We start from the raw sequence: 23200 nt of genomic DNA, 5'->3' as shown, positions 1-23200 counted from the left end.
TTTCTCGGAGCTCGAACGTGCGAGCTCGAAGCTCGTTTGGTTCGCACGTTCGAGGCGACACTTAGTTGGTCCGCGAGTGGGTAGATGAGCTGAATTCTGTATTTTGGGCCAATATTTTTTCTGGCCCAACTCCGATAATTCCATAATTTTAATACAAATTAAAATAGTATACAAAGTAGATTATATGAAGGAATGCAAGATATATGTAAAAAAGGTCATTGCAAAAAAAAAAAAAATCATAGTCCAGTGGAAAATGTAAACTTTTCTCAAAAACAAAATCAGTGAAAGAAAGATAGGTCAATCAATGAAAATCATGAAAGCCAACAATTAATATACAAAAGAACAGAAAAAAAAAACTCCATTTAAAACAACTTATCAAGTCTCTAGAAATGTGGAATATCCTTAACATAAACAAACCTTAAAGATAAACTAAGACATCCTCAAAACACGGATAAAACAAGTAAAGTTAACATTTTTAAGGTGTTGATTGGTTTATCGCTATCACCCGCAAACGTAGCGTTTGCGGTTGGTAGCGGTTAATGGCGTTTTATAATAATTATAGAAATCGCTTTAAACCGCTCTGTATCATTTTGTACCGCTGAAATCCAAAAGCTGATTCCCACCAGCGTTTGCAGTTACGGGCGGTAGCGGTTAGATAAAAAAAATTATGCTAGAAAAAAAAAATAGAAAATCACGATTAAAAACAATTACAAAACCCAAACCGTGCTAATCTTCTCATATACATATAACTCCTAACCTATCACTTTTTCTGTCAAATAAGTTGATTTGAGTTGGGTTATGTAAAAAATCGATTAGATCTATTGAAGAAAATTTATATTATGCATAAAAAATCCAGAAAATTCACGTTTGGAGCAAAAAATTTCCAGTTTGCTATATTACTAGACATAATTTTGGGTAATATTTCCAACAACTAAAATAAAACATGTCATTATAATTTTTTTTAGTTTTTTGAATAATTATTTAGTATTTATTTATAATTTTTTTATTATTATTAATTATTTTGAACTAGTTATTTTGATATTTAGCATAATAATATAGTTTTGTGTTTTTTTATAATTATATATTATGTTTATTTTAGTAATTTTATATTTAACCGCTGAAACATCCGCTGGTTAGTCAGTCAAAAATGTTTCGCAAACGGACTTGTTTTCAACAATTAAACCAGTCGTCCAAACCGCTTAATTACGCTTAAAACCGCAATCGTCCGCTTCCGCAAACTTCCGCACTCGTAATCGCAACCGCAACACTCAGGCCCTAAAAAATCTGAAAGAATCTCATGTGCAAATAATCCAAAAACAACGTTAGAAATGCCAGAGAATCGCGCAGCTTAAGAGATTATATCTACATTCATGCCATTGCCAGTCATATCGTTACACAACGGAACTCTTTTGGATTTTCGGAAGAAAGACGACAGATAAATTTACGGCATCAAACATAAGTCCTCCCACCACAAACCGATACCAAAATTGTGTTTAAAGGAAAATGTTTTTCCATGCTACTTATTATGTATCCACATACAAATTTCTATTGCCCATAAAATTTCAAAAACATAGAGACACAGTATATTGAATGTTAGTAAAGCAAAATTATTGTTACGAATTCCACATTTATGTGACAATTTGAATATCATCACTGGCAGTGACCAATAAACCAAATGTAATAGACGGTGTACACTAGTAAACCAAAGTATATACAACTATGTACATATGTGTTTACCAAAAAAAAAAAAACTATGTACATATGTGTTAGGAGAAAAGAGTCAAAGCTCAAAGACTACGTTTGAAACGTAATGGTAATATTTAAAAATGTTTGATGACTTGATTTACCAAAAGACAACTCTACCCACCTCTAAACTAGACTAAATGAATCCGGCCCAATTGGTTTATATTTGGCCCAATTTTGTCAAATCCCATTTGGATTTGTAATAGTGTGCACCATTACATTTATAAACTCCTTTTAGTATATAAGTAAAATAGAAATTATGTAGCAATGAGAAGAATTTAGCTTCCCTGTACTGCAAGTAAACATTTACAGGCACCGTGGAAACTCGCCTCTTAAAAAAAAAACACCCCATTGAAAAACCCTATTTACAGAAACACACCAAAAAACCAATCACATTAACCAATCCAAACCAATCAGCTCTGCTTAATATCTTAACTCTGATCTTTAAACCATTTGTGTTCTTAGATCCTTAACAACTTCCTCAACAAGATCCGCCATGATCATACCTTCAACTTCTCTCCCTAACACAATAACTTCTTCACCTATCAAACCACTCCATGGGGACCTCTCAAAGTCCCAACCAATGATCCCATCCAATGAACAAAAGGGTTTCTCAGGCTGAGAATATAAATACTCCGACATGATCCTCCAAGTTGATTCCAACAGATATTTACCTCGTATAGACGTTGATTCAGATACACACGAGCTCATAAATCTCTTCTTGAAAGCTGACTTTGTCAATGGTCCAAGCACCACCGTAAGTACTTCGTTCAAAAGATCAAACAGTATGTTATGATTGTCTTCACTTCTACTACTCTCTTTGCTATCATATTCTCCTTGATTCTGATTGCTTCTCTCCTTGAAATTCTCTTTTATTTCTTCAAGAACAGACTTGTTTATAAGCTTTGCAAATGGATCGAATCTAGACAATGATCTATCTGTTGTTCCTTCATACAAACCAGAAGCCACAAGAAGATCTCTAACAAATACTTTATCTGGATTTCCTAAATCAACAATGTTCTCAATCTCTCGAGCCGCCTCTTCTTCTTCCAAAGGCGTTGGCACTTGTATGTCGGAGTCAAGCTCATTTATCTGCCTTCTTAGTTCTGAATTCAGCAGAAACAGAGAATGAGAAACACTTCAAGAAGTGTGTGGAACATTTCAAGTAAAAAGCAGAAAACTTTGTTTTGTTTTCTTACCACTTAGATTGGAACTGATGTCTCTGAAGACTTGAGGCATACCGTTCTCATCCGAGACAGTCACATCCGGTGTCGAAATCTGGCTGAGATAATCAACATTTCTCCAGAACTCTTCTGGTGTACTGCTGCAGACTGATGCAGGACTTGGAGGCACTTCTGTTGAATTCTCCTGATAAAAAAAAAACAAAACTTGTATTTAGTTTAGATTATAAGGACAGTTGAAATTGGTGATAGAGAGAGAAAGTAGAAAAGTTCTTACATTTCGATCGTAAAAGCTGTTAAACCTTGAACCCGTCACAAAATCTTTGATTGATTCATCCTCAAAACTGTTTGATTCGATCATTGAACGTATCTTCTTACCAAAGATTCTTCCTCTAAGAGTTGATCTAAAGCTGGAAACTTTTTTCCTGAGATTAAATCTTTCTTTCCTCCTGATTGGATCAACAACAACAGCTGGTTCTGTTTCTGCTTCTGTTTCATCTCGCTCTGTTATTACAGCCTCGTGCTTTCTCATGATCTGCGCGCCTGTCAAAACATGTCGATCCTCTAACAGAAGCTTACCAAATGATGTCCCTGAGACAGGAGCAGATAGTGATCTTTTGAGATTTCTTGGTGATGAAGAATCTTTCTTAGGAATGTTTCTGTTTTCCCTCGAGTCTTCTTCATTGATTTCCTCAGTTTGTTTCCGCAAGCTCTCTGCATCCGATACAGTAGGTCGCAAACGGCTACATTTGATCGCAGAATCATCTGAAGGACTCATCTCTTTTCTCAAAACATTCCTAAGTCTCTCTGCCAAAAGCTTTCTTGTATCTCTACTTATAAACTCTTGAGGAGAGTCTGGTGCATTGCACTGAACCTCGCTCGCTGCATATGATCTCATCGATTCAGACCTCGGAAATGGTCTTTCGCTGAAAGGAGTCTCGATTCCGCTTCCTCTCACTGACGAACTTCTCTTGAGAGCTCTTCCTTGAAGCTCACCTTTCAACCTCTCCTTGACTTCCTCAAGAAACTCTTCAATGCTGCTTCCTCTGCTTCCTTCAATGGTCGTCCCTGAAGAAGTAGTTAACGAATCTTCGTAATCATATACTCTCTGAATACCAGGTTTTAAAACCACAATCCTTGTAGGAGCTTTCTTGTCTGACTTCAAGTTAAAATCTCGACCAAAGCTCCTAGTTCTTGTGAAAAGCCTCTCCTTGTCTTCACGAGCCACCACGCAGCCTGAATCAACGATTCTTGAACAATCTTTAAACCTTTTATCAGCTTGCCAAGCTTCAAACTCTCTTCTGAATCTTTGAAGCTCCTCTTCTTGTGGATGTTCTCGACGCATTGGTGGATTAATCTCCTCTGTCTCCATTACATTCACTGATGATGATGATGATGATAACCTCCCCTTTTTGTTTCTTTTTCCACCTGATTGATCCGCTTTAGTAGTCTGGCGAGGATTGATCCAAGCCGTTGATTTAGTTGACTCAAAAGGAATTGCATCCATTCCCATCAGCTTAGCTACAAGACTCGGCGAATTTTGTTTATCGTTGGAACGTTTTGAGAGCTCCTCGATGATCTTCTTCTTCATTGATTCCTCAATTGGGTAACAGCTTCTCTCGTACCATTCCTCTTCTTCAAATCCATAACTCTGCTATGAAAATCAAAATTAAAAAACAGTTATTCACCAGTTTTGTTTCCAATTTCAGAGAAAGTAAATAAAAACAGAAGTAAGTTCGTTATTAATTACCGGTTTATCTTTCTCGTTATGGTATGTGTGAAAATTGTCGACTTGAAGCTCGAAGCTATTCCTAGGAGCTTCCAGATCTGCAGAAGAAGATGATTGATCAATGTTCAAAGATAACTGTAGAACCCAGAAACAAGATTTGATTTTTTTCTAACCTTCATCGCGGCTTTTGTGATGGGAGAAAACTTTCCGGGAGAAACTGTTGTTATGGAAATCGAAGAGATGCAGCAATCCTCCCATTTTTCCGGCGATTGGATCTCCGGTGAAGAAATTGAGAGAAAAATGGAATTTTTCAAACGGAGATGAAATTTCCGATCTGATGAATCATCAGAAAGAGAGATAGAGACGAAACCCAGAATCCGACAAGAGAGAGAGTGGACTTCGGAAACTTTTTGAAACACTATTAATTGTCGTTTTAGAGAAGAAAGGATAAAACTTTATTAGAGAGAGATAAAAACAGAACAGAGCCTAATTCTGGATATAGAGACAGATTCTGAAACCAGGAACAGAACAGAATGAGCTTTACGCAATGAACCGATCGAGAGAGGTAAATGAATTATCGTCTCTCGTGAATCAATGTAAGCCTCGAAAATGGAGACTGTGAGAGGATGAGAGAGAAAGAAGCAGAAGAAGAAGAAGAATTGGGGGAACAGAGGAAAGTCGTTTTCAGACAGAGAGAGAGAAAGAAGAAGACTAATGGTGGTGAGTAGTAGGAAACTGACGAAACAGCGAGACGAGACACATCTAATCCAAAGTACGGAACTCTGGTCGCTTTCTCACTTTTGAAGAGAGAGAGAGAGAGAGAAAATGAAAAACGGAATTTTGCAGAAGAGAGAGAAGAAACGTGTAGATTCAAAGATAAACAGAGTATTCTTCTCCGGTACGTACGTGCTGTGAGCCGCTCCAAATTAAGTAATAATTAATAATTATGTTCCGAATTTAATAATTATTGATTAATTGATTGAGTTTCTTGTTAACCGTTATTATTAATCTCATTATTCTTTTTTCTTAACCCATCTTATCATTATTCTCATTATTGTGAATGACAAAGAATATAATCATCGAAAATGAATAGTGCTGGAAATTAGTTTTCTATTCTTTTTAAAAAATATGAAGTTTTATTTTTAGTTTGGCAGAACCGTTTTCATGTATATATATATATATATCATGAATATAGTTGTATATTGAAGGTTGTTTCAGAAGATATCTACAACAAGTAAACTTAGAAAATCGAAAATTCGTCAGAGAAGTTGAGAGATTCCTTCATTAATAGTATTTTTTATTGAAGAAGAGAACAAAATGAATGAGAACTCTCATTCTCTTTTGTAAGTTGGAACGTGTACAGAAGAGTGGTTGGATTGTGAAATCAGTCTCTTCGGTACTAACCTTCAATAACTACTTTAATTAGTTAATGCAATAAAGATTATGGGAAATAATACTTGTTGTATGTGTTACGAAAATTTCAACAACATAAGAAACTATGATATAACGAACAGCTCAGCATGGACATTGGACCGTCATTTTTCTATAATCAACTCCTTTAAGAAAAAACAAAAATTATTTGCCCGTTGCCCCAATAATAACTTAGTTATTTTGAAAACAAAAATTATTTGCCCGTTGCCCCAATAATAACTCAGTTATTCTCAAAATAGAATAACCCTCATCAATATAATGTATTTCATCAAACCTAAATTCTTAATTTATTTAATATTGTAATTTCCTTCTTTTTTTGCATTCTTTCTTATGTTAACATCGACAAACGGACATGTCGGTTCTTAGTAACATTAAATGTTATACTTATGCATATGTAACGGTGACTTTTTTTGTATAATATGAACACACAAAAAAGGTCTAACATGTTTTGTAACATAACAATTTATTAACTTTTGGTCATTTGGACCAAAACCTATATGAATTAGCAACCATAACACACAACCCATATATAGTTTCTCAAAAACCTCAAAAACAGATTAATAAAACAGCTAAATGTATTTATAAGAAACAAATTTAATGGTCGAAAGGTTAACAACTAGCGACTAGCATTCAAACTATTTACTCAATTGTTTCACTCTAATTATTTGCATAGTAATAATCTAGTACACAAAACTAAGCATACAAGACGTAGCTCTGCATACATGCAAAACACTAATCACCCATTACTAATTAAGTTATGTATTTTTCAATTATATATGTATGCATGGATAGTTCGTCAAAACAGATTCGCCCCTATTTGCACACAAAAAAAATAAAATTAAACTACTAAAAAATCATTGTAATAATCTAGTGGCTCTCAGGATTAATTAATAATCCCTCTACGTACCCAGTCAATAACCCCAAAACAAAGTGACTTATTAGAAAACGTTACACGATTAAATGATCCATAGAATTTCGATATCACCCAACTACCTATATTTTTATACTCTTAAATATATAAAGATAAATCACACCTTTTTGCCCATAATAAAATTATTTAGAATTTTTTTTTTCTACAACTTATACACTCATATATAATAAACTACATCAATAATAATAATAATAATCTTATATAATTAGAGAGTTTTCTCTCCTCTTAGAGTGTCCACATCAGCATAGAAAGAAAACTAAAATTAATAACTCAATTAATTCATACATTATAATATTATTGTAATTTAAAAGTAAAAGAAAAGTACTAATATTAAAAATAATGATTTAATTAATTCACATATTATTTATAATAATTATTTGTTATCAAGAAAAAGTAGAGTAAAAGCTGAAAAAAATAATAAGAAGAAGTAGTTAAAAAAAAACGATGATGAAAATGAAATTCAAAACCATAAAAAAGAAAAAAGGAGGAAGAAGAAAAAAATCAAATATAAAGAAAAACATGTAGATAAAGATGAAATAGAAGATGAAGTAAAAATAAGAGAAGAACAAAATTAAAAAAAAAAGATAAAGAAAAAACAAATCGAAGAAGATGAAGATAAAGATGAAGAAAAAAAGATAAAGAAGAAGAGGAAAAAGAACATAAAATAAAGAAAAATTTCGGAAAATATGAAAACAAAAAAGTTGAAAATGAAAAAAAAATTAAAATAAATAACTATTTTTGTGACTCGAAAATAAAAATAACAAACTATGTTAATATGATGATGGAGAAAAAGTTTAATAAAATGAAGAAAAATAAGAAAAAAAATATGATGAATTAGCTGTTTAAAAATAAAGTATGATGAAAGTATAAACACACAAAATTTAACATTAAAATATATTTAAAATATGCATTTAATACATGTATATTTATATTCATAATCAGTATATTTAGTACAAATAAAATAAAATAAAATAAATTTTAGTATAAAATCGAAGAAAAAATAAAACAGAAAATTAAAATAACAAACTATAAGAATATAAAAATGAAGAGAAACAAATTTGTTGTTATATAAAAACACTATTAAAAATAACTACAATAAAACACATGCATTGTTAACGCAATGCAAACCATAGAAAAAAAATTATTCAACCAAAAAAAAAGTTTTACCAAACAAACTATTTTTCAAAAATAACATATAAAAACATGAACATATGTTAAAATCCGCGCGAAACGCAAACTCAACTCTAGTACAAACAATTGGAGTAGAAGTCCCGATCATTAATTAGCAGGAAATCAAAACACATATATAATTTGTTTTGATGGTTTTTTCTTTTTAATAAGAAGACTCAAAATTGATAGCACTAACATAACTTTCACACAAAAAATCTAATTCATAACGTAAACGACCTAACACAACATTATTGTAGCTAATGAAAGCTAATACTAAATTAATTAATTCATGTATTACAGAGAACTAAAAAGGTGGATTCGATAAGAATACAATACATACAACTCATGGTGATGGTGATGGCATTTTGTGGGGCTTTTAGTTGTAAAGTTATGACTCAAAACACGCTTTGATATTTTTATATTCATTTATTATATGTATTAATGATGGATCGTCATGTGCTTCGTATCCTCCCTCGACTCTCCTCCATTATTACTTCTTTTATTTCCTCTCGTCTTTTTCATTAATTTTTTTAAAATTATTACATCTGTATATATACGATTGAAACTCTACATTAAAACCCTAGAGCCATTAAGACTATGCAATGACTCCCCTAACTTTTTTTTTTCTCAATAGAGGTTTTAATTACCACTAGACTACCAATGTATTTTACTAATCTAGCAGCCTGTAAAATAGATAATAGAATTATAGCTGTGAACCCAAATTTGGGCCGAGGACTGGCTTTGTCTACCAATGGGACCGTTCTTGACCTGATTTTAACCCTTTTTAAGTCAGCTAACCGATGGGTCATGAGCTGACATAAGTCACATAATGGTGTGACAAGAGCTTTATATAATCATGTGGCTCTGAGAGATGGGTAATTCGTTAAGGTCCACTCTGCTACAAATGGGAGCATTCGACTATTGAATCATTTTTCCTAGAGAGGAAAAGCTCCTAGATACTAACTATCATGATTTTTCTAGTTTTAACTCTTTCACCATTAATCAAACAATACAACATTCTAATTTCTTTTCGTTTTTATTCTGACTTGTGTTATGTTCATAACGAAGATCTAAGACCCAACTTCGTTGATCAATGAACTCGACTTGTTCATATATAAATGCATCCTCGCATCAACACTTAATAACATTTAGTACATTTCTTTAACAACAAAAAAACATATAGAACATTATAAATGTTAAGGATATTTAAGGTGTCGACCAATATAGACGTATACAAGAATCGCAGAGATCTTCAAATCTCATTGAAGAACACTTAGGTGAAAATACTAGAAACATTAAAAAGAAGGAAAACAATAAAAGGTTGAAAATCGAGTAGTCACATGTACACAAAAAAAAAGATTTATAGATAACTATGAAAGACCCAATATTTCATAATTTACGTATAATCTGAGATCCAAAAACACTGATAGAGACTATACTAACATAAAACTCCATTATATTATAAAATTTGCAACATAAAAAAGCACTAAACCTAAACTTACACATCTACATGTCTATGGGACCAACCTTAATCATTTTTGTCTTTGATCACATCGGTTTCTAAAAGTCGCTTCAGACTCACATGCAATCGAATTTTTCCTCTACTCGCGGCTTCTTTAATCATTATCACAAAAATGGAATAGTCCTTTGCTTTAAATCATTTTTTCCTTTATAGATTGGTCCCAAATAGAATATCTAACTAGGCCTATCTATCTAGTAAGGCACACCAAAATACATGATTAAGCCTGATAACCATAGTATTGGCCTATTATAATATAGCCCAAATATTAATTGCAATGGTCCAATACTTCAACCACATTCTCGGCCCGAAGTCAAATAATGATAACAATCTTTTGCGGCTTACAATTCAACGAAGCTAACAATGAGAAACTCGACGAGACAGGCAGCAACAGTCTTAATCTTATAAAGAATGCTCAAAACCATTCGTAACCATTTGATTATTTGGTCAATGTTTGGATGTTCGATGTCCTCCACGGCTAAGTTGCTTCTAATGATGTTGATTGTTGAGTCTAGTACGGGAGAAAAAAAAAACCATAATCTAAGAAGTCAAATAACCACAATGTTTACCCATAATCGAACGAAAAATTATTATAAATTTATTGGTTAGATACTTCTTCTTTCGATTGTCAACTGATTTATCATATAACAAATTGATTTGACCATTTTTAAAACTTCGAAACCAAAACCCTTAACCAAGCCGAATGAATGGAATTTTGACATAATTTATTTTAATCACTTGTAATAAAAATAGGTGTCATACAACATATGCATAATATTAGTTTTTTTTTTTTTGACCTAATTAATTAATTTAATTATTATGAGATAAAGAAAGATGAGGAATAATAATAATAGTTAGGAAATTGAGAACAAAATCCAAAATCATGATGGATTGGATTGGTGGGAGGAGCAAGCCAATAAGGAACAGTGAGAGAGTCGAGTTTGGCGAGTTGGGTGTAAGTGTGAGTAGCGAGATGGAAGATGCAAACGCAACCCTTGTCGATGAAGTAGATGGAATTAGGCTGAAGTCCAGAGCAGTTGGTGGCGTTGACGCAGAAGAGCTCGTTCTTACCAAAGAAAATGCAGAGATCTCCGATGTCTTCCGTGTAAGACTCGCAACCACCACCATTTTCGGAATATCTCTTAAGCACTGTGAACCGCTTGGTGGTAGGCACCACGACACCGCCCTTCTTCTTCCTTTGCTCCACCTCCCAGAACGGGATGGGTTTCCCCTCACTCGTGTACTCGATAAACCAATAAATGAGGAAGAAATCGCCAGAGGGAGACTGAACTAAGTGTTTGATGCGGATACACCTCTCCAGAAGCTGGTGCTCGGAGTCTGAGAGGTTGGGGATAGAGAGAGGAGCGCGTTGTTGGTAATGAGTCAGTCGAGGGAACTGGCCGGGACGTGCTTTGATCTTCTTGATTGGGTCCGAGCCAGGGAGTAGACAAGTGTTAGGAGTGAGATAAAAGCTTGCGTGTTTTTCGGAGAAGAGGACACCGGAGGCTGCGAACTGGTTAGGGAGAGAATGGAGGTGAGTCCAATTCGATCCATTGCTAAGCTTGCAGAAAGAGATGGAATCTCTCCACTTAACGGCCAACGTGACCGAGTCGGGGTCTTGTTGGTCAGGCGAAGATGAGAGAGAGACGCCCTCAACGATCCGATCCAGGCCGGGAGAACCAGAGCGGATAGGGTCAAGTGGAGGTAGCGAGATCACTCTTTGCCATGGCTTTGACACCGTTGGATTGAACAGATTGGTTAGATGTACGGTTAGATCTTCTGTGTTCATACGAGCTACCCAGCCTCGTGACGAGCCGATGTAGCTGCTACACGTACTACCCATCTTCTCAGGAATTGTCTGATTACCAACTTTCACCGTTTTATTCTTTGCCGGATCGTAGTAGTTCAAATTTACCACTTTGCCATCGAGACTATCTCCCACATCCTCCAAAGGAAGCAATAGGTACGGTGATGACGGTAGAGATGACGTCACACCCGCCGAGGAGGAGAACCCGCGAGACCCAGTTCGCATAGTTACAGAGTTCAAACTCAAGCCACCAACTGATTTTGCCAACCTAGTTTGCAAGAATCGATGCATCTTTTGTGGTTTCTTGCAGTGTTTTCTTTTAGATCGCCGAATCTTTCTCTCGTATCTCTAAAATTCAAGTCAATAAAATATATATCCTACTCATATGTGTAGTAGAGTAGGGTTTCTCTTCCCTCGCATAATAATAATATTAGTTAAAGTGTGTTTTATAAAAATGTATGGATTTTAAGCTACAAACAAACCGAACTTATTGGTTGTATCCGGTTTTAGGTTTTTTATAATACCGATAAAACGTAAACAATCGAACCAAAAGCAAACCATAAACCAAGCCGCCCAAGCATATAGACCAGTATTGCCCAAGCACACCATTTGCTGAATAAATTTCTTCAAATTTATGAAACCAACCCTAACAAGCAGAGATTTAACACAAAGGAACAAACCATGAATCTACCGAACCATGAAAAGACTCCTAACATACCGACAAACCCACAACAGCAAACAAACAGAGAGAAAGATTCTGTCACAAATATTCCCTTGCGAAAAGCCACACAAGAGTCAAACAACAACATACCAGAGAAAGAGAGAAAGCACAAATTGACAAAATCAGAGACTCAATCAACTAAAAGGTACAAACCAGAAGTCAACAATCAGTACCATTAGTAGAAATGAGACTTCAAAACTAAATCAATCTTTTACTAAACAGAAGGAAATAAGGAATAATAATATAGCATTCAGGTGATATTATCACTACAACTGACCTACAAAACACAAATAGAGAAGTAGCAAATGAGGTTCTCAATATCACAAACACAAAGCAATAACCAGTTTTTAATTTTTTTTTAGGTTATATCTAAGCAAGTTTACACAGACTGCTAATCCCATCCTCAAATCTGAGTCAGTCGATGGCCACCACAACTTAAAAACCTCAATCGTCGTCTTCTTCCTCCTGCCAAATCGAAGAGAACACCAATGTCACATACATGTAAGAAAAACAAATCAATACAATTAAGAATTTTAAAATCTTAATCAAAAACCTCGCTTCCTCCTGCTTCGTCCACTTCAGACTTGGATTCTTCATCTTCACCTCTATTGGTTCCACTAGCCTAAACAAATATTATAGGAAAAATTACAGTAAGAGCATAAGAAAAAGCACACACAAACTAGAAAGTGAAAGATGAATCAATGAGAGTGTTTCATACCAATTTCATGTTGTACTGTTGCATACTCTTGGCATATTCAGTCTTTCTCGTCTCTGCCTTGGAAGCGTAAGGCGCTTTATCCTGTAATTATAGATTCAGGAAACAATTGAGTATAGATTGACAAAGGTGATAACAATCGATTAAGCACATTTCAATGGCTAATACACTCACTTCATCACTCATAGACTTCCATTTAGCTCCGGCAGCTTTACCAACCTGATGTTGCAATATGATTCAGATTTATACAGATCTGAGAATGTGGGAATCAAAACAAATTTCCCAGAGATTTTGGAAAGTACTTACAGTAGCGACGGACTTGTTATTAGGGTTCGCCTCGTTAAACTCCCGTCGGAAATCATCCCTTAGTGTCGAACATTTTAATCAGTGAAAAAAATTGACAAAAAATCGAAGCAGAGAGGAAATTGCGATTCTGAAATTTTTACAGGAAGACGAAGAAAGCACTTGGAGGTCTCTTAGGCTTGTTTGGATCCTTCGTCGTCTTCTTTCCAGGCTTTCTTCCTCTCGTTTTGAGCCTGAGAAAATCGAAATCAAAATCAGGAGAAGAAGAAGCAAAAAAAAAAAAAAATATGGATCTCAGATGCGGAGAAAACGAAGAGTCGGAGAAGCAAACAAACCTCTGATCAGTGCTCGTCGCTTCAGATTTTGATTGACCACCTTTCATCTCGAACTTCTGAGACAAGAGAACAAACAAAAACGAAGAATCGTTAGTGAGAATCGGGTGACTCGGACTGAGTCGGTAGGAGCCATTTGTTTACCTTAGGTTTTTTTTTTTGTTGAGTGTTTGCTTCTTGATGAGCGATAAATGAAATAATAAAAAGTTTAGATTTAACAATAAAAGCAAATTGAAATTCGCACTGTGGCGGGATTTTATTATATGGAGGGATCGAATTGTGTTATTCGAATCTTGACCGTCCAAATTACACGTGTACCTAAGTTTGCGGATCGACCCCTTAATTACAGTTTTCTTTTTAAGTACTCCAACTTCCTTTTGCAGATCTGCCCCTTTAGTATGAAAAATCAAATACAGGTACACCGGACTCAACCGACACCAAACCAGAGCTATATAAAATCAAAAACCGGAACCAACATCGTTTTTAATAAAAAAAAAACAAAAAAACCTCGAACATTGACCAAAAAGGAAAATAAAATACAAAAACTGAACCGGGTTTCGATTGGTTTTGCCCTTATTAACCGTTTCCGGTTTCTTCCTCTTGAGTGAATATTCTATTATTCCCAGTGCGTCTCTCTCATTCACAGTCACAGCTCTTCGACGAAGAATTTTGGTCACACCGTCGACGACTTTGTTTAAGAATCGATTTTATCTGTCTTCAATCAAATAGTGAACAGATTCACTTCGGAAATCTCCCTGGTCTCTTCCCCGGTTCGATTTACTTTTTCAAGCTAGTCGTTGATATCGCTAATTTCTCAGGTAGGATCTGTTTTACCAGTTTTAGACTTGAATTGGATATTTCAAGTTTTCTCGCTTTTCTGTGTATTTTCCAGTATTAATACTTATTATCTGAATCTATGGATTGACTTGTTTGATCCATCAATGGGTTTTTATCTTCTTTCGGAAAATCGGAAGCATGCAAATTTACAAATTGTTTGTTCGTCTTCTGATCTATAGTGAGTAAGGATCTTAATTCCGTATTCGGGTTCGAGGCTAAAACACTAAGTTGATTATGTTCCAAGTGAGGTGTTTTAGTCTTCCATTTGAGGACTAGTATGAATAAAGGGTGAAGCTTTAATTTGTAAGATAGATTCAGTTGTTCCAAGAGCATCTTTCTTTGCTGAGTTGTTTCCATATGGATCGTTTAAGATGATAAATGTTAGCTAGTTAAGTACTGTTAAGGGTTTGTGTAGAACTAAATTTTCATTATGAAACGATGGAGTAGTTGATATATCTTGTTTTAGCCTTTTATTGATAAGCTTTTTGAATATTTTGGCATCCTTTTTCCTTTGAGGTAGCAGCGGATAGTGGAATATGAATAAAGGGGAAGATAGATTTAGTTGCTCCAAGAGCATCTTGGTTTGGCACCATTCTTTGCTTCGTTGTTTACATATGGATCGTTTAAGATGATAAGTATAGTTAGTACTGTTATGGTGTGTGTAGAACCAATTTGTCATTATGAAAACGATGGAGTAGGTTGCGTAATATTGTTTTAGCCTTTTATTGATAAGCATTTTTGAATGTTTTGGCATCTTTTTTCCTTTAATGTAGCAGAGAATAGTGGAAAGGGGGAATCCGAAATGGTTGAACTTCCGGGTCAAATAAGACGTATGAGCGGTGGAATTAGCCAACTGGTCGAGCAGATTTGCGGGTTTTCAAGAAAATGTTTATTCCGAGTCTTATCTATGGGTCCTTTGCCGATTCATCTCGCCTTTATCATGGATGGAAACCGGAGGTATGCAAAGAAGCTTGGTCTAGAAGTTGGGTCTGGCCATAAAGCCGGGTTTCCCGCACTTATGTCTATGCTACAATACTGCTACGAGCTAGGTATCAAGTATGTAACGATATACGCATTTAGCATAGATAATTTTAACAGACGTCCTGAAGAAGTTCAGTATCTAATGGAGTTGATGCTTGAAAAGATCAAGTCTTTGCTTGAGAAAGAGAGCTTTGCGCATGAGTACGGGATACGTGTGTATTTTATTGGTAACTTGGCGCTTCTAAGTGACCAAGTGAGAGCTGCTGCAGAAGAAGTCATGAAGGTCACAGCTAAGAATAGTAAAGTGGTGCTTCTTGTCTGCGTTGCCTATAACTCGACAGATGAGATCTTACAAGCTGTCAAGAAATCGTGTATGAACAAGTTAGGTGATAGGGATGTAGAGAGAATACAGTTGGTGGATATTGAAGGGAATATGCAGATGAGCGTTGCGCCGGATCCTGATATACTGATCCGGAGTTCAGGAGAGACGAGGCTGAGCAACTTTCTTCTATGGCAAACAGGTAATACTCAGCTCTTCTCTCCGGATGCTCTGTGGCCTGAGATTGGCCTGAGGCATTTGGTCTGGGCTATATTGAACTTCCAGAGAAGCCATTCATACTTGGAGAAGAAGAAGAAACAGTTGTGATTGTCCTCATCTTTTCTTTTGGCTTTTTTGTTTTAATGTGATATGATGTGATGTTCTTGTGGTATATTATCAAAAGGAAACTTGGGATTACATAGAACAGGCAATGTATTTAACACACGAATAATGCTCGCTTGAGATTTTTTTGTTCAGAGGTGTTCGTTCCACGATTCTCTTCCTCATGGAGATCAAGAGCTTGAAGTTCAATTCGGTAGAATTTTTGAAAATCGAATTACCCGATAACCGAATCGAACCGAACCTTATTTTGTTCGATTAATTTCAGTGGAATTACACGAAAAACCGAAATCAGTTTCGGTTCGGTTAACCCGAATTCCTAGGCCTAGCTTGAACATTATACCAAGCAACACAACAAAATTGTTTGGGAAATTGTTTTCATTCAATAACAAAAAAACCTCAACCGAAGACAATGTTACTTTGTCTGACTTGTTGTAGTAAGGAATAAGGATGTTGCGTTATACAAAAAATAATGTAAGCAATAAATTTAGATTGTTAATGGTTTAGCCTTGATTGATTTATAAATTTCCGATCTAGCAATTTCAAAAACCCAAAGAACCGGGGTTGTACCTGAACCGTACCGGGGACGTGGACTCTGGTTCGGTAGGTTAGAAGCAAAATCACGGTCGGGCTTAGACTTGTGCACTTGAAACCTAAAAATTCGCGACTCTGTCACGGAAAGAGCCTTTTTTTCTTCGGAAAAGATGGCTTAAAAAGCCATGATTTCGAGTCTTTGCCATGGCGGGTATCATTAAGCGCAGAGGGAACGTAATCTTTCGGTCTCAAACCCTAGCCGCCATTTACTCCAAGGTGGGTCAAATTCTCCTCTCGTTTTGTTTGTTAATCTCTCTGCGGCAATTGCTCGAACACTTCATCTGCGGGTTTCTTCTGGTCTTTAGCTGCAAAGGAGTAATTACACGCTCGCTGAGGGAGTCATGAAGAAGTGTTCGAGCATTCGTTCAGTTATTGATGAAGACATAAGTTCAGGTGCTGTATTGTTTTTTTTGTGATACTACTAAAGCTGGTTTGGGACGGTAACATGTTCTCTAAGTTAAAGGTTGTTCTTTTCTTTCTTATGGATTGGTTTTTAACAGTTGATACATCGAAGTGGAAGAAGGTACGAGCAAGTGATGCTGGGATTAAAAATTCAATGGTTCCGGAATCCTCTTTGAATGTACTGAGTCTCCTTAGACGTCAAGGTTTGTGTTGTGTATGTTTTGCGGTTTGTAATTATTGATGTAGAAGAATAAGAAGAAAGCTAAATATTTGTTTTTTTGTGCTTAGGTTTCGATGCATACCTTGTGGGTGGATGTGTGAGGGATTTGATACTCCATAGAGCGCCAAAAGACTATGATGTGATCACTACAGCTAATCTTAAGCAGGTCTTATGGCTTAATCTTGTGATAATATTACCTTGTTCAGGACATTATGCTTTGGTTATTGCTTCTCCACTCATCTTGTCTTTTTTTTCTCTTACAGATCCGGCGGCTGTTTCATCGTGCTCAGGTTATTGGGAAACGGTTTCCTATTTGTCACGTATGGATGAAAGGTTCGGTAATTGAGGTCAGTTTCCTGGCCTTTACATAGGTTTTGCCTAGTTTTAGAATTGTGCTTCTTTTTTTTTTTATCTTCTGTTTCAGGTTCCCATAAGCGTTGTGCAATTTTTCCTTTTGTGTTATAGGTGTCCAGTTTTGATACCGTGGCACAAAGTGACAGTGAGCATGAAAATGATTTGGGGGAGTCCAAAGCGAAATATGGTGTTCCACATAATACTGAGGCAAACGAGAATAGCAGCCTCTTCAAGATGTATTCTGGTTGGGATGTAAAAGACTGCAATCTCTGGAGGAATAGCTTGCAACGGGATTTCACAGTTAACAGGTGTAGTTTCTGAAACATATGCCTTTTTAGCACAGTGTACTGTTTTCTGTTTTTTGATAAACATATGCCATCATCGAAACCCAACTTACTTGTTGTATTATATCTATGTACAGTTTGTTCTATGATCCCTTTGAATTTAAAGTTTATGACTACTCCAATGGAATGGAAGACTTGAAGGATCTGAAGGTGACTGACTTTGCTTACTCGTTTTGAAAATTGTCAGTGTAATCATTTATGGTATTAACCATTGTTTACTAATGCGAATGCAGCTACGTACACTTGTCCCTGCACAACTGTCGTTCAATGAAGATTGCGGTATGCTTAGTTTATTCTCCTCACGGCCTTGTATCTGAACAAGGTGCTTTATTCTTGTGTCTGACTAATATGTCATGGTTTTCTCCAATCACAGCTAGAATTCTCAGGGGGTTAAGAATTGCAGCTCGATTGGGTCTATCGCTTTCAGAGGATATTGAGACTGCGATACCTGAATTTATATCTTCCGTCGCAAATTTGGGCCAGGTATTGGCTGTTTGAATGTGGACATACTTAGAATCACCGCCTTTGTTTTAAGTAATATGTTCATGGTCTTAGCTATTACAATCATGCTTTTTTCTTTGTTCAGTTTAGATTAATTTTGGAGATGAATTATATGCTTGCGTATGGAGCTGCTGCACCTTCCATCCTTCTTCTCATGAATTTCAAACTACTTCACGTTTTGCTTCCTTTTCAGGTATATCATTTGCTCTCACTCGTCAATCTTGTAACTTTTTTTTTTTGTTTTTGTTGTTGAGTTTTTACTTGGATGAATTTGTATTTCAGGCAGCTTACCTGGATCAAGCTAGTAAAACATCTCCACCAAGTTCCTCAATGCTAGTAGTACGTGACTTCTTTATGCAAGGAACGTTTTCTAATGATCCCCTTTTTTTGGACATTTTCTGAGTCGGGTTTACTGTTGTTTGATGCAGAGGTTATTCTCCAATATGGATAAGTTGGTTTCCTGCGATCAGCCTGCTGACTCAAGACTATGGTGCGTTGTTTCTCTATCTCTATAGGAATACGAATCGTCTCTTTCAATCATGTCCTGATTTGTTTTGAACAGGATTGCAGTGTTGGCTTTTCACACTGCACTAGTGCGTAGCCCTCAGGAGGCTATTGTACTGCACGCTTTTGCCTCCCTGCTCTACCATAGAAACTGGAGCAGAGCTGTCAAATTTGCTAGAGAACATGAAAACTCAGTACTAGGATACGCCTCTGAGATATCTAAATCTTCGAGTAAGAGATCCGATAAAGATCTTGCAGAAGCAGTTTCAGAGTTCGCATATCTAGTTAGAAAAACTTTAATTGTTCTGACTGAAATGGAGGCTCTCCGCGAAGCCCTACACCTATACCCAGACTTCAAATGCTCTGGTCTGGTAAGTACAAAGTGCATTTTACTACGATATAAATACTCGGTTTAAGTTTTGCTGATCTATGTTCGATCTTGTACTCAAATTCCTCAAATCTCTGCTTCAACTTTTCTTAATCGAACAATTGTTTTTACGCGGTTTCTCAGGTGTTTATACCGAAGACAAAGCGGAAAGATGTAGCAGATTGGTTTGCGAGATTGAGTGATGTGGAATCATATGAAAGCAAAAAAGAAGGATTCTCTATTGACTATATCTCACTTGGGAAGGGAAGTCCATGCGAAATAGGATTTGTTCTTGGCAAAATCATTATGGACACCATCATCGAACAGCCAAATTCAGTCGAGAAGAAACAGAGCTCCAGAGATCAAATAGTTCCAGCGGCTTGTATGGAGGAGAAGGCTGAGTTGGTAGTTTCTAAACAATCAAAGGAGGATTGCAACGGTCAAGCTCTAGTCCATGGCTCTAAAGCATCATCTGTTTTCAAGGCTCACCAAAGAAATTTGAAGAGGATGAGAGAAGACTGTGAGCACAAGAATGACCAAGAGACTGAGATGTGTCCAGACTCAACACTCTCTGGTCAAGCAAAGAATCAAGATAAGTCTGTAGTTGTCCAAAAACCTAAGCGACGTCGCAAAGAAGCACTAGCCCCAAAGGATCCGAAGCAAAAGACTTCAAAGAGGTCAAATACAGCTGAGCAAGAGACTGTGGAATCAACCTTCTCTGGTCAAGCAAAGAATCAAGATCAGTCTGTAGTAGTCCAAAAATCTAAGCGACGTAAAGAAGCACTAGCCCCGAAGGATTCGAAGCAAAAGACTTCAAAGAGGTCAAAATCAGCTGAGCAAGAGACTCTGGAAAGTCTCTCTGGTCCAGCTAAGAATGAGCATCAGACCGTAGTCCAAAAGAACAACAAGCGTGGCACTAAATCACCAGTCTCTGATCTGCCTAAGCAGAAGACTTCGAAGAACCGTTTGAAGGAGACACATAAATTGAAACCGAACGACATGCCTATGAAGGAGATTCAAGATGCAAAACACGGCTTCGTTTCCGACAAATCTATGAGCGATCTTCTAAAAGTTCTTGTGAAACCAAGTCAGCAAGCGTCTAGTAAAGAGGAGAGCGACTCATTATCATCAGAGAAGACAAAGAGACCAAGAAAACTCTCAAGTCTCTTCAGGTGAACTACAAAATACTCAGGGGGCTTAAAGCCAAGACGGAGATCCCTTCCGGACAAGTGAGAAGGTCTTCTTCATTCAGTCGCATTCTCACTCCACAATTTTTACTTGTACGGTACCATCTAGTGACTTGGAACCAATATGTTTCATCTTTTCCATCGATATAGAGGATTTTTGTCCCGAGTAATATGATATATGCAAATTAATTAGATATCTTATATATATATATATATATATGTATTGTAGATGATGCAAAGCCATCTATTTTCCTTACTCTAGAACTATTAGTTTCTTTAGTCCTCGATACAATCAACACAAGATCTTGTAAGCCACTGAATAATCCTATGGTTATATAACAGGAGATTTTGATAAATTATCGAATTCAAAAGGGTGTTTTATTTTTCACAAGTGGTGTGAATACAACAAGTCTAATAGAAAGAGAAAAAAAAAAAATACGCACAACAGAAAAGTTCATAACATTTCTCACAACTTAACTTTTCCACGTCAAAATGACTAATTAATCGAAGAAACACATATGCTTCACTTTAGTCAGCTCGAAGTATACAGGGGTCCAGCAGCGATAGCCATATTGATTACAAATGGTCGAGTGTCTAGTGTTGGAAATAGGGGTGTTATTGTTGGGTTTTTACCCCATGGGTACCCGAAACCCTTTAATTTTGGGAAGATTACTAAACTATTCTCTAAAACTATGTTTATTAATAGTTTGATATATTTTTATATTTTATATTGGATTAACTTCGTATACCGAAAATGACTTTTTGAGCTTTGTTGAAAAAAACAGTATTATAAAAATGCTATTATTTTTTATATGTCATATAAGCAAAAAGTAGTACGGAATTAAACTTAAATCTATCAATATTTGTAGTAGACTTGTTAAAATTTGGTCAACGCAAAATTTTGTTGGTTATTTGACAGAAGTTAGATTTGTGTAAAATTAGTAGACTTATTTTAGTAGACATATTTCAGTATTATAGTAGACATATTTCAGTATTATAGTAGACATATTTCAGTATTATAGCAGACATATTTTTTGTTGGTAGACATATTATTTGTTGATAGACATATTATTTGTTGGTAGATTTATTGTCCTTTATGATAAACTTATAAATATTCTGTTGACTTATGGTAAGTGTTTGACTTTTTTTGATAGATTTAAATACTAGTGGTGACAGATTTATCTTAAAATTTGGTAGACTTATTTGTAATGGTGACAGATTTATTTATTTTGATGTACGATAGACTTATTTAGGTTGATAGATTTATTACTATTTATTGTAGCTCTATTAGAATTTGATAGATTTATTAGTATTAATGGTAGATTTAAAACCATCAAAATTCAGTAAATAATGTGGTTGATTTAATTACAAGCATGATAGATTTATTAATTTTTGATAGATTTAATATTTTTGATTTACAATTATGGTAGACTTATATTTGTTTTTGGTACTTAATCAGATAACCTCATCATGCCAAAATATTGTTCAGTTTAGTAGACTTATAAGTATTTGCGAGGTTGCTAGACTTATGAACCTTCTTTATTGATAGATATTTAACTTTTTGGAAACGTGAAATGACTATTTTGCCCACATTTGTTCGTAATTTTACAAAAAAGATGATTGTGTCATCTTCTTCGATTAGGGTTGCAGTCGTCGAACTGTGGGACTTCAAAATTTGTTGCATGTATCTGTTTCTTTATAACAAGTTATTTTCATCATTCCACATCTTCTCACAAAATATTCCTTCGATCACCTTAAATCATGGAGCAAACTTCATTTACATCTGTAGTAGACGTGTTACATATTGGTAGACTTATTTTTATTTTATGATTGACATGTTATTTGAAGTAGCAGTTGTAGTAGACTTCTTGACATATTTCTTAAACAGGTCAGAGTTGAAGATGCCAAACTTTTGCTTGTGCAAGTAATTGATGTAGATCATTTGGAGGTTATGGGCACAACTTCTGCGCATGTTGTCAATTTGAGGAAAAAAACATGTATCTGTCGTAGGTTTGATCTTTATAAAATCCCTTGTGTACATGCCATAGCCGCTGCGGAAGCAAGAAAAACTTCACGAATCTCCTTATGCCATCCCTACTACCAAACGAACTACTTGCAACATGCTTACACAGGAAGTGTAATGCTAAGAGATGTAGCACTACCGGTGCCAGATTAAGTGGCTAACAAAGTTTGTCATCCTCCTTTCGTTCGCAATCCTCCGGGTAGGCCAAAGAAGACACGCATTAAGAGTGCATACGAGATTGCCATGGCGAACAAACGTCCCAGACAGATGCCTAAATGCTCTAACTGTGGTAAATGTGGACATAATCGCGTCACATGCAAAGCCTAAACTTTCTATGTACAACTTTTTTGGAACTATCTTGTAATAATCGGTCTACCGGACTTGTACGACCTTCTGCTTTTTCGAACTCTGTTTGTATTGAACTTGTCCTACTTGATGCAAAATACCCCAATAATTAACGGTTTCGACAACAAATATACCAAAATTTCAAAGGACTAACATCTTGCAAAAAAAAAAAAACATGGTCCTTTGAAAGCATCAACGTGTCCTAAAAACATCCAACATAGAAGTCTACTGCGTTCGAATTCGACGTACAAAACAATAAAAGTCTACTTTCGTCAGGGTTTGACATAACAAGTCTACCATC

The 23200-nt window shown here is 35.7% G+C and overlaps 5 protein-coding genes across 7 annotated transcripts; 2 read left to right on the top strand and 3 right to left on the bottom strand.

The window, feature by feature from the left end:
- Nucleotides 1-1988: 1988 nt before the first annotated feature.
- LOC18026273 lies at nucleotides 1989-5350 on the bottom strand. 2 transcript variants are annotated; one of them, XM_024160810.1, is made up of 5 exons: nucleotides 4827-5350; nucleotides 4675-4751; nucleotides 3202-4578; nucleotides 2943-3111; nucleotides 1989-2849 (listed from the first exon to the last, which is right to left on the bottom strand). In XM_024160810.1, exons 1-5 carry the CDS (start codon nucleotides 4909-4911, stop codon nucleotides 2188-2190), a joined length of 2370 nt encoding a protein of 789 aa, XP_024016578.1. In that variant the 5' UTR covers nucleotides 4912-5350; the 3' UTR covers nucleotides 1989-2187. The 2 variants fall into 2 exon arrangements, with proteins under 2 accessions (XP_024016578.1, XP_006409285.1); XM_006409222.2 differs by having other exon boundaries at nucleotides 3202-4575.
- A 4695-nt stretch (nucleotides 5351-10045) lies between these two features.
- LOC18026272 lies at nucleotides 10046-11736 on the bottom strand. Its single transcript, XM_006409221.2, has 2 exons — nucleotides 10575-11736; nucleotides 10046-10215 (listed from the first exon to the last, which is right to left on the bottom strand). The coding sequence occupies exons 1-2, from the start codon at nucleotides 11734-11736 to the stop codon at nucleotides 10046-10048; spliced, it is 1332 nt and encodes a 443-aa protein (XP_006409284.2).
- Nucleotides 11737-12462: 726 nt separating this feature from the next.
- On the bottom strand, nucleotides 12463-13809 carry LOC18026271 (high mobility group B protein 4). Its single transcript, XM_006409220.2, has 8 exons — nucleotides 13727-13809; nucleotides 13586-13641; nucleotides 13394-13483; nucleotides 13254-13311; nucleotides 13122-13166; nucleotides 12951-13031; nucleotides 12786-12854; nucleotides 12463-12697 (listed from the first exon to the last, which is right to left on the bottom strand). The coding sequence occupies exons 2-8, from the start codon at nucleotides 13630-13632 to the stop codon at nucleotides 12677-12679; spliced, it is 411 nt and encodes a 136-aa protein (XP_006409283.1). The 5' UTR covers nucleotides 13633-13641; nucleotides 13727-13809; the 3' UTR covers nucleotides 12463-12676.
- Nucleotides 13810-14198: 389 nt separating this feature from the next.
- On the top strand, nucleotides 14199-16189 carry LOC18026270 (dehydrodolichyl diphosphate synthase 6). 2 transcript variants are annotated; one of them, XM_024160709.1, is made up of 2 exons: nucleotides 14199-14400; nucleotides 15193-16189. In XM_024160709.1, the coding sequence occupies exon 2, from the start codon at nucleotides 15222-15224 to the stop codon at nucleotides 16044-16046; it is 825 nt and encodes a 274-aa protein (XP_024016477.1). In that variant the 5' UTR covers nucleotides 14199-14400; nucleotides 15193-15221; the 3' UTR covers nucleotides 16047-16189. The 2 variants fall into 2 exon arrangements, with proteins under 2 accessions (XP_024016477.1, XP_006409282.1); XM_006409219.2 differs by having other exon boundaries at nucleotides 14206-14400; nucleotides 15196-16189.
- A 544-nt stretch (nucleotides 16190-16733) lies between these two features.
- On the top strand, nucleotides 16734-20725 carry LOC18026269. The gene is made up of 14 exons (XM_024160857.1): nucleotides 16734-16868; nucleotides 16958-17045; nucleotides 17153-17257; nucleotides 17343-17440; nucleotides 17538-17621; nucleotides 17740-17936; nucleotides 18050-18122; nucleotides 18206-18251; nucleotides 18346-18455; nucleotides 18559-18666; nucleotides 18756-18812; nucleotides 18902-18963; nucleotides 19036-19348; nucleotides 19489-20725. The coding sequence occupies exons 1-14, from the start codon at nucleotides 16797-16799 to the stop codon at nucleotides 20518-20520; spliced, it is 2445 nt and encodes an 814-aa protein (XP_024016625.1). The 5' UTR covers nucleotides 16734-16796; the 3' UTR covers nucleotides 20521-20725.
- Nucleotides 20726-23200: the final 2475 nt, after the last annotated feature.

The sequence above is a fragment of the Eutrema salsugineum genome, unplaced genomic scaffold (assembly GCF_000478725.1).
Source record: "Eutrema salsugineum unplaced genomic scaffold, Eutsalg1_0 scaffold_11, whole genome shotgun sequence".
NCBI classification, from domain to species: Eukaryota; Viridiplantae; Streptophyta; class Magnoliopsida; order Brassicales; family Brassicaceae; genus Eutrema; species Eutrema salsugineum.
Note: the sequence above shows the minus strand (reverse complement) of the source record. Positions and strands in the feature narration are given on the sequence as shown.

Coding starts and splice junctions, on each gene's coding strand:
- LOC18026269 (XM_024160857.1), top strand. CDS start 16,797: ATGGCGGGTATCATTAAGCGCAGAGGGAACGTAATCTTTCGGTCTCAA. Junction 16,869..16,957: donor TAGCCGCCATTTACTCCAAG/GTGGGTCAAATT, acceptor TCTGGTCTTTAG/CTGCAAAGGAGTAATTACAC. Junction 17,258..17,342: donor GAGTCTCCTTAGACGTCAAG/GTTTGTGTTGTG, acceptor TTTTGTGCTTAG/GTTTCGATGCATACCTTGTG.
- LOC18026273 (XM_024160810.1), bottom strand. CDS start 4,911: ATGGGAGGATTGCTGCATCTCTTCGATTTCCATAACAACAGTTTCTCC. Junction 4,752..4,826: donor TCACAAAAGCCGCGATGAAG/GTTAGAAAAAAA, acceptor CTTCTTCTGCAG/ATCTGGAAGCTCCTAGGAAT. Junction 3,112..3,201: donor ACAGCTTTTACGATCGAAAT/GTAAGAACTTTT, acceptor TTTTTTTATCAG/GAGAATTCAACAGAAGTGCC.
- LOC18026271 (XM_006409220.2), bottom strand. CDS start 13,632: ATGAAAGGTGGTCAATCAAAATCTGAAGCGACGAGCACTGATCAGAG. Junction 13,484..13,585: donor GCGACGAGCACTGATCAGAG/GTTTGTTTGCTT, acceptor CGATTTTCTCAG/GCTCAAAACGAGAGGAAGAA. Junction 12,855..12,950: donor AACAGTACAACATGAAATTG/GTATGAAACACT, acceptor ATATTTGTTTAG/GCTAGTGGAACCAATAGAGG.
- LOC18026272 (XM_006409221.2), bottom strand. CDS start 11,736: ATGCGAACTGGGTCTCGCGGGTTCTCCTCCTCGGCGGGTGTGACGTCA. Junction 10,216..10,574: donor CCATCATGATTTTGGATTTT/GTTCTCAATTTC, acceptor CTCCCGTACTAG/ACTCAACAATCAACATCATT.
- LOC18026270 (XM_024160709.1), top strand. CDS start 15,222: ATGGTTGAACTTCCGGGTCAAATAAGACGTATGAGCGGTGGAATTAGC.